The sequence below is a fragment of the Molossus molossus genome, unplaced genomic scaffold, assembly GCF_014108415.1.
Source record: "Molossus molossus isolate mMolMol1 unplaced genomic scaffold, mMolMol1.p scaffold_m16_p_7, whole genome shotgun sequence".
NCBI classification, from domain to species: Eukaryota; Metazoa; Chordata; class Mammalia; order Chiroptera; family Molossidae; genus Molossus; species Molossus molossus.
In genome coordinates, this window is record NW_023425401.1 from 44,914,229 (window position 1) to 44,935,027 (window position 20,799).

The 20,799-nt window shown below is 36.9% G+C and overlaps 2 protein-coding genes across 4 annotated transcripts in view; both read right to left on the reverse strand.

Moving 5' to 3' along the window:
- MAGI2 (membrane associated guanylate kinase, WW and PDZ domain containing 2) overlaps nucleotides 1–20,799 on the reverse strand; it is a 1,542,253-nt gene that overhangs the window by 1,086,504 nt on the left and 434,950 nt on the right. The gene's annotated exons all lie outside the window — the stretch shown is intronic.
- Nucleotides 12,070–12,964, reverse strand: LOC118620081 (F-actin-capping protein subunit alpha-1-like). The gene is given in 1 exon segment (XM_036247107.1): nucleotides 12,070–12,964. A coding segment is annotated over 1 exon segment (861 nt). The 5' UTR covers nucleotides 12,958–12,964; the 3' UTR covers nucleotides 12,070–12,096.

Below are 20,799 nucleotides of genomic sequence, written 5' to 3' on the forward strand. Positions count from 1 at the left end.
AAAGTTTCATAAATCCCAAGCAAGCAATGTCTGGTCTCAGTATGCCCCATAACTCTTGCCAAGTGGCCTCAGATCTGGCATTAGTGGCAGCTGGCCTTGGTTTTCAGTTTAGCCTCTACCAAGTGCCTCCCTGCCTAGCACAAGTGGCAACAATTTGCACATCCCTCTGTAGCTCATACCAGGTGGCTCTGGGCTGGGCACCGGCAGCAGCTGACCTTGGCCTGCACCAGAGCCCATCCCAAAAGAATCCAGAACCAATACACCTGTTAGACAGCTTCAGACCATAGCAGAGAACTACCCAACCACCCCTTCAAATAACACACCCAAAAGGTGTTTTGGGTTTCTTTGGATAAATACCCAGAAGTGGAATTGCTGGGTCTTTCTTTGTCTCTTGTTATAGCCTTTGTTTTAAAGTCTATTTTTTCTTATATAAGAACTGCTACCCCAACTTTTTTTGTTTCTTTTGTTTGTTTGTTTGTTTTTTCCATTTGTGTGAAATATCTTTATCCCTTTACATTCAGTCTATGTGTGTCTTTCGAAAGAAACCCAAAACACCACTTTGAAAAGACATATGCATCCCCTTTGTTCACTGCAGCATTATTTACAATAGCTAAGATACAAAAGCAAGGTAAGTGTCCATTGATAGATGAATGAATAAGGGAAATGTGATTTTATATACATATAACGGAGTATTACTCAGCCATAAAAAGGGTGAAATCTTGTCATCTGCAGTAACATGGATAGACCTAGAAGGTATGCTAATTGAAATAAGTCAGAGAAAGATAAATGCCATATGATTTCACTTATATGTGAAATCTAAAAAACCAAACAAACAGAAACCAACTCATAAATACAGAGAACAAACTGATGGTTGCCAGATGGGAGAGGATTGGAGGAGATGAGTGAAAAGGGAGAAGGGATTATGATGTGCAAATTGCCAGTTATAGAAACAGTCATGGGGATGTAAAGTACAGCATAGGGATATGGTCAATAATATTGTAATAACTATGTATGGTGTCAGATGGGTACTAGACTTACACATATAATCACTTTGTAAGTTATATAAATGTCTAATCACTATGTTGTACACCTGAAATTAATGTAATATTGTACGTCAACTACAATTGAAAAAATTTTTTAAATTATTAAAAAAATAAAGTTTCATTTACAGTGTTAATAAACTACAGGATACTATTACCCTATGTGGGTACAGAACATGATTTATGTCAAAACCATTTTAATATTGTTACTGCATTTGTCCAACATAAAAAATGTGAATAGTAAATAGGGTAGTGTTTTAATTTATAAATGATTAAAATATTTCAAAAATTAACTGACTTGGCTAAACTCATACAACAGAGCTATAAGATTTGCTCTGGTCTTTTGATTCTGTGCCAAGTAATTTTTCTTCCCACTAGAAGTGGGAAGAAGGGTGTGCAGAGAAGAGAGCATGTCCCCAGTAGAGACATACCAGAATTACTTAGTTATCTTGCACATGATACATGAGGCTTCCCATCAAACCCCTCTGAGGATGAGCCAGTCCTTCTGATGGGAGTGTGTCACAGTCACCGAAGCACTGGACCCAAATAAAGCCTTGAAGCCCTGCTTCTAGTTCAGGCTCCAGCCTAACAAGCAAAATGCTGAGTTTAGTTCTTGAAGCAAAGCATGAGTGAACAGGAGCTGGTGACTGGGATGGATTTGGATTTGGCCAAGAAAGAATCAGAGGTTTCACTTCGATTTCTAGCTGAGTGGTTGAGAAAATGATGGCAACATTGACAGAGATTGAATTTTTGGGACAAGGAGGTATTTTGTTTTGTTTCTAAGCTCTTGGCAACCTGACAGATCATGTGGAATCAATTACACGTTGGGTGAATGAACAAAAAAGAGTGTAACAGGAAAAAGAATCTACTGTTTTGATGGATTTTTTTTTCTAAATATGTTTTTATTGATTTCAGAGAGAAAAAGAAAAGAGGGAGAGAGAGACAGAAGCACTGATAAGAGAGAAAGATCCATCAGCTGTCTCCTACACACCCACACTAGGGATTGAGCCCAAAACCCTGGATGTGCCCCTGGCCGGCAATTGAACCGGTGACATCCTGGTGCACGGAGACTCAACCAACTGAGCCACACGGGTCAGGTGATGGATGTGGTTTTCTTATGGTATATCCCTCTCAAACAACTGATCTTATGTTCACTTAAAATCAGGTGATAATGAAGAAATTGAAACAAAAATCCCAGAAATCTCCTTGGGAACAAAGTTCCTAAGAATCTCGTTTAGGAGAATGCTTTTCAATATATATGATAGGTTATTATATACAATGTTTAAGGACAATTTGTATCCAAATATTACTGTCACAAGTTCATAATAAAATTGGAAAAGCCTGGGATACTGATAGGAAAGTTATCACTGATTACCTTCAAAAGCAGCTCTCAGAAGCATACTCTCAATAAACAAACCCCTACCATTCTTTCTAAGCAACTACCACCCTATCAGTATGCCAAGAGTTACAGATAGCAATTATGTTCTTCATAAGCACAATACAAATCACCAAGGAGCTACAACATTTCTATTCCTGACTCTTAAATATGTTATAATTACCTTCCTTTTGCTATTTTATATCTCTACTCAAATATTGCTCCACATCCTGTCTAAACTTGCTCATCTCCATGACTCCATCCCCATCAATCACTATTCTCCTACCCACCTATTAGGCAGGTACCCCTACCTAAAATTGTATCACATATTTGCCTATTAATCGCTTATTGTCTAAGTTATTCCTTAGAATATAAGTTCCATGAGAGAGCAGAGTCTGACATTTAGTAGATATACAATGGGTATTTGCTTATTGACAAATGAAATGGATCCAAATATGAAGCATTTTTGGAGAAACTATAACCCAGTAACAGCACCACACAACAATAGAATCCCACTATGTCTCAAAAAATGCCTACTTTTTCTACATTAAATGTTAACAGGCTCCATGACTTATTTATATTAAGAGCTAGATGAAGATCCATGACCATGAATGGCAATAAGCATATTTTATAAATTATGCCAACTCTATATGTCAGTCACAATAGGCTAACTGGTGGCATCTTGTTTACTGAATTTAGCTCCTGATGTACAGTGAATATTTAGTTTATTCTATTAATAATTAACATGTCCCACGATCAAAGAACATTTTTTTAAGAAAAAGTTTATTTGAAATTAAAGTATATGATGATTTGAGTACCAAGTTCTATTTCTTGCTCTGAGTGTTATATAAAAATTGATTTAAATCTGTTATCTAAAATATCATCTTTAGCAATTGCTATACATAAAAGAAGAATAAAAAATAATACAAAAATAATTCTTAGTATCTTTAATATATTCATGCAAGATGTAAAGTTGTAGAGAACATTAACTATAAGGCAAGCATACTATCATACTATAAGAATGTACCAGAAAAGGATGCCACCAATTCTAACACATCAATTTGGCCCTATGCTAAAATTCAAATTAAGCAAAAATAAAAGCTTTTGACCTAGTGAATCATCATGAAGAAATGTGGATGCCAAATATAGTTATTTTTAGTATGTAATTTTTCATGCTTCAAAACAGTATTTGCTAAACAAATATTTTCTGTCATTCCTTTGATTTCAATCAGCATAAGAGTACAGAACACATTACCCATTCTGAAAGTGGAACATCAACTTTAGGTTTACATTTATTTCTTAACCATCAACTTAGTAACCTTCAAGTGTTAATTTTTAAAAATATATAAAGATCCTGAAGTAGAAATAGTCCATCTGTAGCTTTTAGAGGATCTATTATTAAAATGAAGCCTGAGGCAAAGGAGATTAGTCAAAGGAAAGAGTTTCTAAAGAGAATATTTACACTCAAAGTAGTAAGCATACGGTCAAGAATGTAGGAATTTCATCGGCCATTTACTATTAGATGTATAGTCAGTCAAAAAAAGTAACTTTTTAATTCTCTAAAATCTGGAATCACTGTAACATTTACATGCATCTAAAGAACTTCTGGGTAGAATTGATTATAACTAGGTCCAGTTATGTGTTTAATGTGGCAAATTATTTCCCAGTACTGATGAGGAATAATAGTAATAGAAGACAGAAATTCATTACGTACACTAGTCTCAAAAAAAAAAAAAATTGTTTTGGAGGAAGAAATGGCGGTGAAGTGAATGGAGCGACACAGACCATCTCCCAGGACCAAACTGGATTTACAACGAAAATAAAGGCAAATTGTCAGGAAAGGGCAACCGAAAGACACCTTGGAGGACCACTTAACCAAAAACACCCACTCAATCCTGGTAGGCTTGCGAGGACGCGAGAGGGGGCCAGGAGCCCACGGTCTGCAGCTGCCTGGGCAGGGACCAGGGGACTCGGCGGGAACAGGGAACTGGGGGGGAAGTTACTGCTACCGCCTCCCTTGCGACCCTGCACGGGCCCTGGGAACTCTGTTGCCTGCTAAGCCCTCGGCTGGTGCCTCACAGACTCGTGGGGACCAGCGGACTCAGCGGGACGCTGCTACCAAGGCTGAGTCCTGCGAACTCTGCGTGCTAAGCCCTCGGCTGGTGCTGCACGGACTCGCGGGGACCAGGGGACTGTGCTGGACGCTACTGCCACCTCAGCAGTGTCCCGCTACCGTGGCTCCATCCTGGGGCTTCTGCTGAGTGCAAACCCCTCAGCTGGTGCCAAAGCCTCGGCCGCCCTTGGCTGGAAGCAGTGCCCTTGGGTTAGAAGTCCCAGGTGGCTCCACGATGCAGAGTCCAGTCAGAGGCTAAATTGGCAGCAGCCACTCACCTTGGGCTCTGGCAGAGGGAAGATAGACTGGACTAGAACTGTGTGGGGACACTCGGGATTTGGAGGGTGCTAAGAGCTTTCGTTGAGTGCAGCCAGGCAGGACTGTGGTCATTTTACTCCTTCCCAGGGCCCTGGGGAGAGGCGGTGGCCCCTCCCTCAGAGATTCAACCCCACCTGGTGACCATTAAAATGTTAATTGAGGCCCATTAACAACGAACACCTGCCTCACTCTCAGGAAATCCTCTTACACTGAGCACCTGAGGGAGTTTTTCAGGCAACTCAGAAACCAAGGGTCTGCAGGTGACCTCTACTAATAGCCTCCAGGCAAAAAAAAGCTAGAGGATAACTACCATTCCCTGGGCGAGCAACATTAACCAGAAAACCTAAGACTTGACGGTGGTGTTTAAAGTGGGTCCTCCCTGGCGCATCCAAACCCAGGAGAGGGAGACACAAATAGCAGAACACCAACACCCACTGGGAAAATTTGGCAGACTCCAAAGCACACTGTGATAGCCAAAATGCTGAAAAACAGAAACAAAAGCCAAATGAAAGAACAAGAGACCTCTACGGAAAATGAAATAAATGAGGTACAGTTAAACAAGTTAACAGAACTAGAATTTAGAGCCATGATGTTGTGGAAGCTCAACAACATGTGTAAGGACATGAGCACCATGAGTAAAGACATAGAAATGTTGAAAATAAACCAGTTGGAAATTAAAAACCAACAGGAAGAAATGAAGAATGACATATCAGAAATGAAAAACACATTGGAAGGTCTAAAAGGTAGAGTAGGGGAAGCTGAGGACCGGATCAGTCGATTAGAAGACAGGCTAGAAGAAATCAACCAATCAGAAAACCAAAAGGAAAAAACGATTAAAAAACAGGAAGACAGCTTAAGAGAACTGTGGGACAACTGTAAACGAAATAATATTCACATCATAGGAGTCCCTGAAGAAGAAGAAAATAAGCGAGGGCTAGAGAATATATTCAAAGAAATAGTGACAGAAAACTTCCCTAATTTGGTGAAGGAAGAAGGCATTCAAGTTCAAGATGCACAGAGAGCCCCAAGTAAGAAGAACCCAAACAGGCCCACACCAAGACACATAGTAATCAAACTGCCAAAAATTAAAGACAAAGAGAGAATCCTCAAAGCAGCAAGAGATAAGCAACAGGTTACCTACAAAGGAACCCCCATAAGGCTCTCAGCTGACTTTTCACAAGAAACACTACAGGCTAGAAGGGAGTGGCATGAAGTGATCAAGGTCATGAAAAACAAGGATCTGAATCCAAGACTACTCTACCCAGCAAGGCTATCATTCAAAATAGAAGGTCAAATAAAGAACTTTTCAGACAAAAAAAGGCTAAGGGAATACATTAGCACCAAACCAGCACTGCAAGAAATGTTAAAAGGACTTCTGTAAATACCAGGAGAAATGGGAAGGAAAATAGAACCACACTGAACAAAAATGGCAATAAATAAGTACATATCAATAATCACCTTAAATGTAAATGGACTGAATGCTCCCATAAAAAGACACAGAGTAGCTGATTGGATAAGAAAGCATGACTCATCTATATGTTGTTTACAAGAGACCCACCTCACAACAAAAGACTCACATAGATTGAAAGTGAAGGGATGGAAAAAAATCTTTCAAGCAAATGGAAAAGAAAAAAAAAGCTGGGGTAGCAATACTTATATCTGATAAAATATATTTCAGAATGAAGGCCATAATTAGAGACAAAGAAGGCCACTACGTAATATTGAAAGGATCTATCCAACAGGAAGATATAACCTTGATAAACATATATGCACCCAATATAGGAGCACCAAAATATATTAAAAAAACTTCTGGAGGACTTCAAAGGAGAAATCGATAGCAATACAATCATAGCAGGAGACTTCAACACCCCGCTCACATCACTGGATAGATCCTCTAGACAAAAAATTAGCAAGGAAACAGAGACTCTAAATGAAGCACTAGACCAAATGGATTTAATAGATATCTACAGAGAACTACACCCCAAAACTACAGAAGTCACATTCTTCTCAAGTGCACATGGAACATTCTCAAAGATAGACCACATGTTAGGACACAAACTAAGTCTCTACAAGTTCAAGAAGATTGAAATGATATCAAGCATCTTCTCAGACCACAATGGCATGAAACTAGAAATCAATTGCAAGAAGAACATACAAAGACATTTGAACACATGGAAGCTAAGTAGCATGTTATTAAACAATGAATGGGTCACCGAGGAGATCAAGGAAGAATTTAAAAACTTCCTGAAAACCAATGAAAATGAACACACAACAACACAAAATCTATGGGATGCAGCGAAAGCAGTTCTGAGAGGGAAGTTCATAGCACTACAGGCCTACCTCAAAAAAGAGGAAAATTCTCTAATAGACTATCTAACCTCACAACTTAAAGAACTAGAGAGCAAACAAAAAGAAAACCCCAGAGCAAGTAGAAGGAAGGAAATAGTAAGGATCAGAGCAGAAATAAATGACATAGAGACCAAAAAAACAATTCAAAGGATCAATGAAACAAAAATCTGGTTCTTTGAAAAGATAAACAAGATTGATGGACCCTTAGCTAGACTCACCAAGAAACAAAGAGAGAGAACCCAAATACACAAAATCAGAAATGAAAGAGGAGAGATAACAACTGACACCACAGAAATATAAAAGATTGTTAACAACTACTATGAACAATTATATGGCAACAAATTCGACAATCTAACTGAAATGGACAAATTTTTAGGAGCACATAGTCTCCCAAAACTGGATCAGGAAGAGATAGAAAACTTGAACGGACCAATAACAACAGAAGAAATTGAAGATGTAATCAAGACTCTCCCAGCAAACAAAAGCCCAGGCCCGGATGGCTTCACAGGGGAGTTTTACCGAACATTCAAAGAAGAACTAATACCCATTCTCCTCAAACTATTTCAAAAAATTCAAGAAGAAGGAAGACTTCCAAACTCGTTTTATAAAGTCAGCATAATTTTAATTCCAAAACTAGAAAAAGACACAACAAAGAAAGAAAACTACAGGCCAATATCCCTGATGAACATAGATGCCAAAATCCTGCACAAAATACTAGCAAATCGAATCCAGCAATACACCAAAATAATTATCCACCATGACCAAGTGGGATTCATCCCAGGGATGCAAGGCTGGTACAATATTCGCAAATCCATAAATGTGATACACCACATAAATAAAATGAAGAATAAAAACCACATGATAATATCAATAGATGCTGAAAAAAAGCCTATGACAAAATCCAGCATCCATTTCTGATAAAAATGCTCAGCAGTGTGGGAATAGAGGGATCATATCTAGACATAATAAAGGCCACATATAAAAAACCTACAGCCAACATCATACTCAATGGGCAAAAAATAAAAGCATTTCCCTTAAGAACAGGAACAAGGCAAGGATGCCCACTTTCACCACTCCTATTTAACATGGTACTGGAAGTCTTAGCCACAGCAATCAGACAGGAAAAAATAAATAAAAGGGATCCAAATTGGAAAGGAGGAAGTGAAATTGTCATTATTTGCAGATGACATGATACTGTACATAGAAAACCCCAAAGACTCCATCAAAAGTTTACTAGACTTAATAAATGAATTTGGCAAAGAGGCAGGATACAAAATTAACGTCAAGAAATCGATGGCATTCTTATACACTAATGATGAACTCAAGAAAGAGAAACTAAGAAAACAATCCCATTTACCATTGTGGCAAAAAAATTAAGATACCTAGGAATAAACTTAACCAAAGAAATAAAGGACCTATTCGTAGAAAACTACAGGTCATTGAAAAAAGAAATAGAGGAAGATATAAAAAAGTGGACGCACATACCCTGTTCATGGATTGGGAGAATTAACATCATTAAAATGTCCATATTACCCAAAGCAATCTATAGATTCAATGCAATCCCCATCAAAATACCAATGGCATACTTCACAGAATTAGAACAATTACTTCAAAAGTTCATATGGAACCAAAAAAGACCCCGAATAGCCACAGCAATCTTGAAAAGGAAGAACAAAGTTGGAGGGATCACAATACCAGATTTCAGGTTATACTAAAAAGCCACCATAATCAAAACAGCCTGGTACTGGCACAAGAACAGGTATATAGACCAGTGGAACAGAACAGAGAACCCAGAAATGGACCCAAGGCAATATACTCAATTAATATTTGACAAAGGTGGCAAAAGCATACAGTGGAGTAAGGACAGCCTCTTTAATAAACGGTGCTTGGAAAATTGGACAGCTACTTGCAGAAAAATGAAACTAGACCATCAACTTACACCCTACACGAGAATAAACTCAAAATGAATAAAAGACTTAAATGTAACTCATGAATCCATATAAATCCTAGAAGAGACTGTGGGCAACAAAATTTCAGACATCATATGCAGCAGAATTTTTACTGACACATCACCTAAGGCAATAGAAACAAAGGAAAAAATGAACACATGGGACTACATCAAACTCAAAAGCTTCTGCACAGCGAAAGATACAATCATCAAAACGGAAAGGCTACCCACTGTATGGGAGAGCATAATTGCCAATGATATATCAGATAAGGGGTTAATTTCCAATACATATAGAGTGCTCATACAACTCCACAAAAGGAAGACAAAGAATCCAATTAAAAAATGGGCAGGGAACTAAATAGACACCTCTCCAAACAGGACATACAAATGGCTAAGAAACATATGAAGAAATGCTCATCATCACTAATCATCAGAGAGATGCAAATTAAAACAATAATGAGGTATCACCTCACACCTGTCAGAATGGCCGCCATCAACAAATCATCAAACAACAAGTGTTGGTGAGGGTGTGGAGAAAAGGGGACTCTAATACACTGCTGGTGGGAATGCAGACTGATGCAGCCACTATGGAAAACAATATGGTGTTACCTCAAAAACTTAAAAATTGAACTTCCATTTGACCCAGTGATCCCACTTCTAGGAATATACCCTAAGAAGCATAAAACACCAATCAGAAAGAATATATGTACCCCCATGTTTGTAGCAGCACTATTTACAATCCCTAAGATCTGGAAACAGCCCAAGTGTCCATCAGTAGACGAATGGATCAAAAAGCTGTGGTACATATACACAGTGGAGTACTACGCAGCTGTAAGAAAGAAATATCTCTTATCCTTTGAGACTACATTGAGGTACCTGGAAAGTATCATCCTAAGTGAAACAAGCCAAACAGAGAAAGACAAGTTTCATATGATCTCACTTATTTGTGGAATATAATGAACATAACAGTCTGAGGAATAGGGTAGTCCCAGAGATGCGGAAGTGGGGTACAGACTGATAATCCCCTAAAGAGGTGGGTGTTGGGGAGAGATAAACCACAGAACTTATATGCATGTATGCATGAACAGTGGACATGGACAACAATCTGGGGAAAGGGCAGGGAGGGAGGGGGAGGAGGGAATCAGTGGGGGGAAAAGGAGAAACATCTGTAACAAAAATTAATAAAAAAAGAAAATTGTTTTATTGAAGATAGTAGAAGCCAGGGGATTTCTGAACCACAAGTCCAAGTTTAGAATATCCAGTTGATCTTATATCTGTTCCAACTACAAAAGACGTCTTTACTTCTTTCCCAACCTTTGTTTATGTATAAGAAAAACTCTTGGACACCAAACTTTTTCATGTATTATTCACAATGGAAATGTTCAGAAAGTGATGGATTATAGACAGACATGCTTCAAAATGCAACTTTTTTTTGATCCAAAGGAGGCATATAGTCGTATGTTTCCTAAAGATTTTATACTACTTGATCACCTAAGTGAATAAAGTCTTTAAACTCAAATAATCAACTTGGTTCTGACTTTTTATTCATTTTTTTTTTTTGACAAATAATACAAATATATTTTATTTGAAATAAACAAAAATGCTTACACAGCTCAACAGGTCACTTGGAAGCAAACTCTTGCTTGACTGTATTACTGAGCAAAAACAAAGATGAAGCACAAACACCCTTCTTTTTTGACATGTATATGCAGGTATATAGGAAGACACTACTTTGGTTTTTTAAAAACTGACCTTCCTTTAAGGCCTGGTCATAGAAGTGTAAACAATGTGAATGAATCCACCATTTCAGTTGTCCTAGCATGTCTATGTCACCTGTGTATTCTGAGCTCACACATACACCTGCCAATATACCTGGGAAGGGTTGCTGTATCACAGTTACATTTAAGTTCTTGGCAGGCAGGACTGAGAAGTAATTGGAACATGTTTTACATCCTATTTATAACAAATCACTAGTATTCCCTTAAATAACAGGTTACTATAGAAAGATACTGCCTGGAAGTTATCCTTTTCACTTTGGTTCATTTTTAGGTTTTGTTTGCCATTTACATAGTTGTTCGATTCATTTGCTTATAGTACAATCCTGCCACATGTATTAAAGCATAGATACCTAGTATTTCTTCATCTGCATTTTTCAAGTCTGATACCCTATACATCCCTCGTATGTCAGCAGTTCTTGAATATTAAAAAAAATAATAAATGGGTAAAACTCTGCTAAAAATGCGGATTCTACAACTATAATGGTACTAGATGGGAAGGAGACCACAAGGGAAGGGAAAAGCAAACACGTTCATGGGCAGGGAATGTGGTTCAAGTCTTTGGATTTAAAAACAACTTCCCCAGAGACGCTGGCTATAATGGAATTTCCAGAAAACTTCCTTTGCCCAACAAAAGGACCTGAATAGCCCCCATCCAAACTTTTGAAAACGACAGTTGTGCAACGCTATATGATGATCAAAGCAGTCGGAGGGAGGAGGAGGAATGTGTCTTCCATTTGGCTACAGCTGGTAGCACAGCCACTTTAGCTGTGGGTGGATCAGTATGAACCATGGAAGTACCAGGTGTTTTGAAGGACTGGGGTAGAAAAGCACTGAACATATTACCTGTCTCTATCAGTAACAGGACTTCATGGCTAGGAAAATGTTCTAAACAGTAAAATGACTCCAGGATAGAGCTCTCTCTCCATCATTAAATGTGGCAAAATTAAAAAAAAAAAATTTACAAGTAGATATAGTGAAAACAAAAATTACAAGGCAGAGAACACAAAAGTATCCAGACAATGCTATAGGTTCAACAGTATTCCATGAGGCTAGAAAACCTGTTAACTTTGAAAGCCCTACCAAAATATCACTCTTGTTTATAAATCACTTATTTATCATATGACCATACATTGAAACCTTTCTTTCCACATACTGAAGAATCCTGCATTCAGCCTTTAAGCATTCTGCATTTCTTTGCCAACCTTGTAGCTGAGTATCTTGTTCCAGTCGATTTTGGTGCGGGTGACTGGAAGCTGCCGGCGCAAGGCCTTGAATGTGGTGTCTGACATTGTTTGATAATTTTCACTAATTGCTGTCTGATATTCATTTTCTGAATGTTCTATGATTTTAATAAACTCCTTGGCAGTTTGGACTTCATTCGAAACAGTTACCGAATCCTGTACATCTTTATGACTAACCAGTTGAACATTGCCATCTTCATAATAGTGTACCTGAATCTTAAGTACTCCAACCACGTGGGCTGTAGGTGGTGTGATGGTGAACTTCCATTCTGATCTCCAGCGACCATTCCAGAAGTTTTTAGGCTGAAACTGGTGGCTTTCAATACACGCAATAATGGTCTGTTGCCCATCTATAGTTTTAGCATAAACAGTACAGAAGCCGTTGGAATAATGATCTTTCACATAGGCCCTTAAAGCGCTGTCACAAGATTCTCGCCAAGACTTCAGACCTCCATCTACTTCCTCTGGCTGGGGGTCACTTGCTTCTTTTCATAGGTGATCAAACTTGAAGGAAATTTTGTTTCTGGGATCTATAAATCTGCTATTCCCCAGGTCACCATGTTCTGTAATTAAGACCTGATCTTCATATCCTTCTATCTTCACAGGTGTGAACTGATCCATATTATACTGGGCAAATGCATGTGCCACCCCTTCCCTGAGGAGATTGTCATTATTAAGTAGTAGCCGAACATCGTTGAATACTTCATTAAATTCCCCTGGGGGTGCATGAGTGATGAATTTAGCAGCTATGCGTACCTTCTCTTCATCCGACACCCAATCCTCGAAGTCGGCCATCTTGGGCTGCTCTCCATTTTTTTAATAATATGTATTTTAATTTTCATTAAAGATATTTGGGAATACATGTTGGGTGTGTGTGGGAGGGTGTGAGTGTGATATGGAAGTAAATTTTAATCTAAACCTATTTTGGGGGCACAGTTAGCATAAAAGTACCTTGATGAAGTCTCAATACTCCAGAGGAGACTACATAGAATTTCAAATATTTTTTTAATATCTACATCGGAGTGTTATTAATTAGCAAAAGAAATAGTATAATGAATTTCCATTGGCAAAATAAAGCATGTTTATCGTAATGGTTAGAAAAATTATAGTGGCTTTATTGTTATTACATGAACAGAACACGATAATTTGGCTCAATATCCTAAATACACTTGGACCTTCTAGAACTGTTCTACATGTTTAATCCAGTGATGATGGGTGAACTGCTTGATACTATTCAGAAATTGAGAGTAAAAAGCATTTTAATATTATTTCAGAAAAATGTTTTGTTTTAAATCTAATAACAAAGGAAACACACCAACAAAAAGCACCAAGGATTTGCATTTTTAAAATTTTTATAGTGATTCATTTTTTATAATATTTTACAAAAGAAGTATCAGTCTATGAGAGATTAATTTAATACTACACTGAGACACACTATTCTAGTTCCTTGCTAGTCTTATATGTCCATGTGCACACTTTGAATAGGGATTGTAGTCTTGCATTATAATACTATTGAATCCTCCAAGATGAGAGTCTTTTATGCATGACTGTCACAGTGTCTGAAGACTGAGAAATTTGTGCAACTGTTCCGTTTCTTTCCTTTTTTCTCCCTGCTTGATACTAAATGTTGATATAGTTGCTTAAATTTGACATCTCAAATGTAACCTACTACCTTTCAAACTGCAGTGCAATGTAATAACCCTCCTGGTATCCAAGTTGTGGTTGAGCGGACATGGAACCTGCATTGTCCTCCATATAAATTCCAATATTTACCAAAAGAATGTCCAAGTTGCTAAAATGCTTAATTGGCTCAGGTCATTTTGCCACTACTTTTCCTAGTTCCTAGTTCAATCAGCTTCCTCCAGATTTTCTATTTTTTAAACTATGTAATTTGTTGTTCCTGTTGTTTTTTTTTCAAATGCTCAGAGGTATAGACTCATTATTATGAAGACCAATATAATAATGCACAACATTTTTAGAAGAGCAGAACTATACCTGAAGCTATAAGACACACCCGAAGCACTATCTCTAGGGAGTTATAACTCTATCTTTACTCCCAGCTGCCTCACTTGTCAATTAGCCTGAGCATGACCAAAATAGAAGCAGGCAAATGTGAACAATTCAATACTGACCATAAGTACATATAAAAAAAACACACACACCCTCAGTCTTTGTCATGGCAGAATTCTGCTTCAGTAGTACTTTCAAAAACACAGGATAATAATATGGCAATAACGACTGGCAGCTTTCTCAGATTTAACTGCAGTCTAATCATGTATTAACTTCATAAAAGGTGGATTTCCTAAAAAAAAAAAAAAAAAAAAAAAAAAAATGGCTCTCTGTTGCTGTCCAGAACAGACTGGGAATTTGACTGATATCCTAAATGTAAACTTAAATGATTATCACTTAGATATTTAAAGTTTTTCAATTGCCCCTACTAGGCTTATTACAAGGGAAATAATCACTTCTACAGATGTTTCTCAACACATAATAAATTGAAAAGCATGCAATTCTTTTTCTAAAGTATTTGTTTTGAAATACTTGCTCTTCAAAAATATGGCTATTTTAAAAAATCACTATATTCCTGGAAAAAAAAAGAAAGAAGAAGGAAAGAAGGAAGAAAGGAAAAAGAGGGGAAAGATGAGAGGGAGGGAGGGAGGGAAGAGAGAAAGAGAGAAGAAAGAAAGAAAGAAAGAAAGAAAGAAAGAAAGAAAGAAAGAAGGAAGGAAGGAAGGAAGGAAGGAAGGAAGGAAGGAAGGAAGGAAGGAAGGAAGGAAGGAAGGAAGGAAGGAAGGAAGGAAAGAGAGAGAGAGAGAGAGAGAGAGAGAGAGAGAGAGAAAGAGAGAGAAAGAAAGAAAGGAAGGGAAGGGAGGAGAGGGGAGGGGAGGGGAGGGGAGGTAAGGCTGCTCTGAAATTTAAGGTGAATTATTGTTTGTTGCTCTACCATACACTGAGTTCTGCTTTATAAAATGTTTAAAATGAAAAGCAGTAAAAAAAAAAAAAAAATCTACTAATGCATTAATATGACTCATACTATATAGTGTGAAGTTGGCCTTTAAGCTTTTTGAAAAAAAAAAAGTTTTATTTACCTGACAGTAACATAGCTGCCTTATGTCACATAAACATCTTTAACATGACAATATTATAATGTTAGCAAATTAAAATACAGTAAACCTCATAAATCCCCTTGTATGAAGTCTTTCTAAAAAATAGGCAAAGGCATAATTAACTAAACTCCAAATGTTTCAGTCAGCATCATAAGTTAGTTGCACAGGAATTTGGCTCACAGATGGTTCAGATATTGAAAAGTATATAAAATAGGATATATATTTGCTTATGAAATAAAGTTTTTCATTATTCTAATTAGTAAAATTAATTTTTAAATTAAGAAGACTTTTCCCTATAAATAATGTAGATTTTCTGATTCAATTTAGTTCCAGTTAGTTATTTTTCTAAACATAAATACATCTATGAAAAAAAAAGTGATAGAAACCCAATGTATAATTCTGTAAATTACATGAGAAAAAATATTTTTCTTTAATTTTGCTTCAAGAAAACATTTGAATTCAAGACTTTGTTAAATAATCTTTGATGTTGTCAGTAAGTGGAATAATTTCAAATTATTTCAACAGAAATCCATGACATTTTATAACATATAGATATGTGCAAATCACTCACAGGAAAAACTGCAAATTCGAACATGAATAGCCAGCTCATAAATGATTCATACTTTTTCAACCATTCAAAGCCAGATTATAAAGTTTGAAAAACGAGAAAGTTAGATGAACTAAATTAAATAAAACTCCACATGTATAAACTTCTCAGTTTACAAAGAATTTGAACATGTACTCTCTCATTTCATCTCAAAAACATTCAGGGGTAAGCAAAGCAAAGCAAAGCAAAGCACTGTATTTTTAACCCTATCTGAGGAAGCCAAAGCTCAAATAGGGCAAGTGACTTGAGAAGTTTCACACAATTGGTGTCAACTGATGTTTGATTCACTGGTTCTCTCACATAATTCCTCCCCACATGCCTATGTGTCAGGCAGTGGCCATGTTTCCTATGTGATTGTGAATTAAGGATCCTAGTCCACAACACATTACTAAATTAATCTATTCTTTATAATTGAAAATGGCAGGTAGCTGTGGATATTGAGGGTAATTTTAGCTGTCTCCTCTTTGTTTACAGCACATTAAGCATAGTTTAGGCGGTTACAGCTAGTTTAGGGATCTCAAGGTCCCAATCCTATAACACCATAAACTCTATGGGTAGATTTGTAACACACGTCTGAATTTCCAGGGATTTTCCCTGGGAATTCCAAATGCACAAAAAATCTCATCCCAGAGAAGGAAGGGAATAATAGAGTAATGGATGGGTAAAGTGGATGAACTGAAAATGAAAGAATGACATACATAGAGGACAAATGAAGTGCCTGCTAGTGGTAAGGCACTGGTAAGCTCCTAGCAAAAGCCCGTATCTAAAGGTTTAATTTTAACAAACTGAGCAGTTTCAGGAAGTCACATGTTAATATTATGTCTTGCTTACTTTTTAGACAAGATGCCTACCTTTCATGCATGCAGGTTGTCACTGTCAAGTTAAGATTAAACAGTCTGTAATCCAAGATACATTTTTACTTTTTGACATTTAGTTTTTTCTTGATATCTGGCCAGAGCTGGAAATCCAGCCAACCATGATTTTTTGACAGAATGACAGGAATATGCAAAGCATCTTCTTCTCTGTCTCTTTATATTGGGAGCAGTATAATATCTAAAACAGATCTCCCAAAGTTAGTTCCACAAGATATTAATAACTAAAATGTAAAAAGAAAAACTGTTCCAGGGTCAAATCAGTTTGGGAATCATTGAATAATGCCAAATTTAAGAGTTCTGTTCATTTCACAAGTTTTATGGCCTTAATTATACCAGTGATTAGTAAACCCCTGTTTTTTGTAGAGGTAGAGATGTGTTCCAGGCACACATTATGGGAAATGTTACCCTAAGGAAAGAGTATAGTTATTCTACCTATAATAATTCACCCACAACCAGTCCTGAAACTTAGCCGAAGTTGACACTGTACTGGTAGCCAAGGCTCTCTGTATGATCTGGGCCTCACACATCACTGTATTTTTTTAGACCACTGTCCCTTAAATGGGGATAGAATTGTATAGTTACTAATAGATCAAGATTCCCAGTTCCACAAAAGAACGTATATGCATGTATGCGTAACCGATGGATATAAACAATGCTTGGTGGGGGGCGGGATAGGGAGAAGGGTGTATGTAGGAGAAGAAGAAACATCTGTAACAAAAATAAATTAATAATTTTAAAAATCAGCCACAATACCAATATTACAGTGAACTAATGTAATGATGCATTTAATATCTAATATCTGTGTCAATGGTAAAATTTTCCAAGTTAATTCAAATTTTTAAATAGTTGATTTTTTGAATAACCAAATAAGCTCTACACATGGCAAGTAATTTATACAATTCTTAAAACTCACTTTAATCTATAATTATGCCCTCCCTCTTTTTTCCTTCTAATATTTGTTATTTTTTAAAATACTGAAAAATTTGTTCTATAGAGTTTCCCACCTTCTAGGTTTTTAGAATTGTAACCTATAATATCATTTATTAGGTCCTCATCCCTTACATTTTATATAAACTTGTGAATAGGCTTAACCTTGTTCAGGTTTGATTTCTGGGACAAGACTACTTCACAGGTGGAGTTTTGTACTTCTAACAATAGTCTTGTAATGTCCAAATGTCTCTCTTTTTTTGTGATGCTGACAATAGCCTCTGGTGATCACTGTCTAGATCCACTATTTCATTAAAAGTCTGCAGACTGCAGTGATATTCCAAATTTGCCATCCTTTCACCATTAACTAGAGTATATCTACAAAGGGAAATTTACTCTTATCTACTATTTGGTTATAGTTTTTATGAGAATGTCAGATGAAATGCTGGCTTTCTTCTTTCCCCCATTTATTTATTATATTTCAGAATATAGAGTTGGTTCATTAGCATCTTCGAAAGAAGCCAGAAATTACATATTTATTTATTTACTTTAAAAATTATTTTATTCTGTATTATGACAAATTCATGGACTACAAAGTTTTGGTGTTTAATCCTCGATTATTTTTATTGATGCTCAGATTGTAGCATTTTATGGGGAGCAGATAAAAGCCATTTACAGTGGCTTTTGAATCTTTCCGTCATGAGCCAGTAGATTTGATAGCTTATTTGCATTCTGGTATGGTTTATTCTTCTAATTTAAAAAAGAAAATACTGGAATTATTTGTAGTCTTTCCCCCTTTCTTAGATAAAAGGTAGCATTTATGTATTATTTCCTCTACCTTAATATTTTTTACCAACATCATATCCATAATCACATAGAGAAAGGCTTTTCATTTCTTTTTATAGCTATATTGTATTTCACTGTATGGATGGAAAATAATTTATTTAGCTGATCCTTCATTGATGCACATTTGGGTTGTTTCAAGTCTTTTTGATTTTGCAAAGTATGCTGCTAGATGTAGATTGTCGACACTGGCATGTGTTTGTCTGGTTTGCTGTTTTTAACTGTGAAGTGTTCCATGGTTCATATGAGCAAACATGGTTTTATAAAAATATAACTTGACTGAAAACATTTTCATATTAAAAACATCTTAGGATAGAACTTCAAAGCTGAAATTGGCCTTGAGATAAAGTTTAATCAAATTCACTTAGTTTAGCCCGGCCAGTTAGTTCACCTGGTTAGAGCGTGGTCCTGATACACCAAGGTTGTGGGCTGGATCCCCGTAAGAATCTACCAATGAATGCATAAATAAGTGAAACAACAAATCAATGTTTCTCTCTCTCTCTCTTCCTTTTCTTCTCCCTCTAAAATTAATAAAATTTTTTAATTCACTTAATTTACACATTAAGGAAGTCTTAATGTGTTGAAAAGGACTATACACTGCTGGTTTGGGCAGAGTTAGGATCGAACCAAGGCCTGCTTACTCTGAGACAGTCTTGTTCCCTGCCTGTTCCACTGAGCACAGAGGCATGACCTATGCATTTTCTGCCATCAAAACAACGTGTGCTAGCAAGTAATAAAAGCAACTGAGGATGTAAATATAGAGCACAGAGGTAGAATCCATTAAAGATCATCATTTGTAATGATGTAAATAATTTATTTCATTTCTGAGTGGATAGCTTTTACCATTAACTAAATTACATTTCAATATTTCATAATTATTTGTAGTTAAAAAATACATTGATGATTTCTTCCTGAAAGGTTCCTACTTTATCCAGAAATGTTGTTAAAGGCTCATTTTCCTTGACTCATTTTTTTTTTTTAATCCTTATTGTTGAATGTAGAATATATTACAGATGTTCCTCATTTTTTCCCCATTGATCCTCTCCTCCCCACTCCCTCCCTTCTCCCACCTCTTCCCACACTGTTGTCTGTGTCCATTGGTTATGCATATAAGTTCTTTGGTTTATTTCTTCCCACCCCCCAACCCATTTCCCTTTGAGATTTGTCAGTCTAGCAATGAATTTGTACTTCTTTTTTTTTTTTTTTTTTTGTTCAGGTAGAGTGGGAGGGAGAGAGAGGAACAGAGAGAGAGAGAGAGAAACATCGACGTGAAAGGAACACATCAAGTGGCTGCCACCCACACAACCGACCAGGGCCTGGGACAAACTGCAACCGAGGTACGCGCCCTTAGCGGGAACCGAACCCGGGTCTCTCAGTACCGCAGGCCGACGCTCTAACCGCTGAGCCAAACCGGCCAGGGCTGAATTTGTACTTCTTAATCCCTTCACCTTTTTCACCCATTCCCCCCAACCCCCTCCCATCTGGCAACCAACAAAATGTTCTCTGTATCTATGAGAATGTTTCTGTTCTGCCTGTTCATTTTGTTTGTAGATTCCATTGTTGATAGCTATGTATTCATTGCCATTTTGTTTGTTCATATCTTTTATCTTTTTTTTTTCTTCAAAAAGACCCTTTATCATTTCATATAATAACGGTTTGGTGGTGATGAACTCCTTTAACTTTTTCTTGTCTGGGAAAGTCTTTATATGGCCATCGATTCTAAATGACAGCTTTGCAGGATAGAGTAATCTTAGTTGTAGGTTCTTGCTTTTCATCACTCTGAATATTTCTTGCCACTCCCTTCTGGCCTGCAAAGTTTCTTTTGAGAAGTTGGCTGACAGCCTAATGGGAACTCCCTTGTAGGTAACTAGCTTCCTTTCTCTTGCTGCTTTTAAGATTCTCTCTTTGTCTTGAACCTTTTGCATTTTGATGATGATGTGTCTTGGTGTGAGCCTCTTGGGGTTCATCTTGTTTGGGACTCTCTGTGCTTCCTGGACTTGTATGTCTGTTTCTTTCACCAAGTTAGAAAAGTTTTCTGCCATTATTGTTTCAAACAGGTTTTCAATTTCTTGTTCTCTCTCTTCTCCTTCTGGCACCCCCAAGATGCGAATGTTGGCACGCTTGAAGTTGTCCTAGAGGATCCTTACACTATCCTCATTTTTCTGAATTCTTTTTTCTTTTTGCTGTTCTTATTGGGCATTTTTTGCTTCTTTATATTCCAAATTGATGGTTTGCTTATTGGATTTATGTACTCTACTATTGAATCTGTGTAAATTAT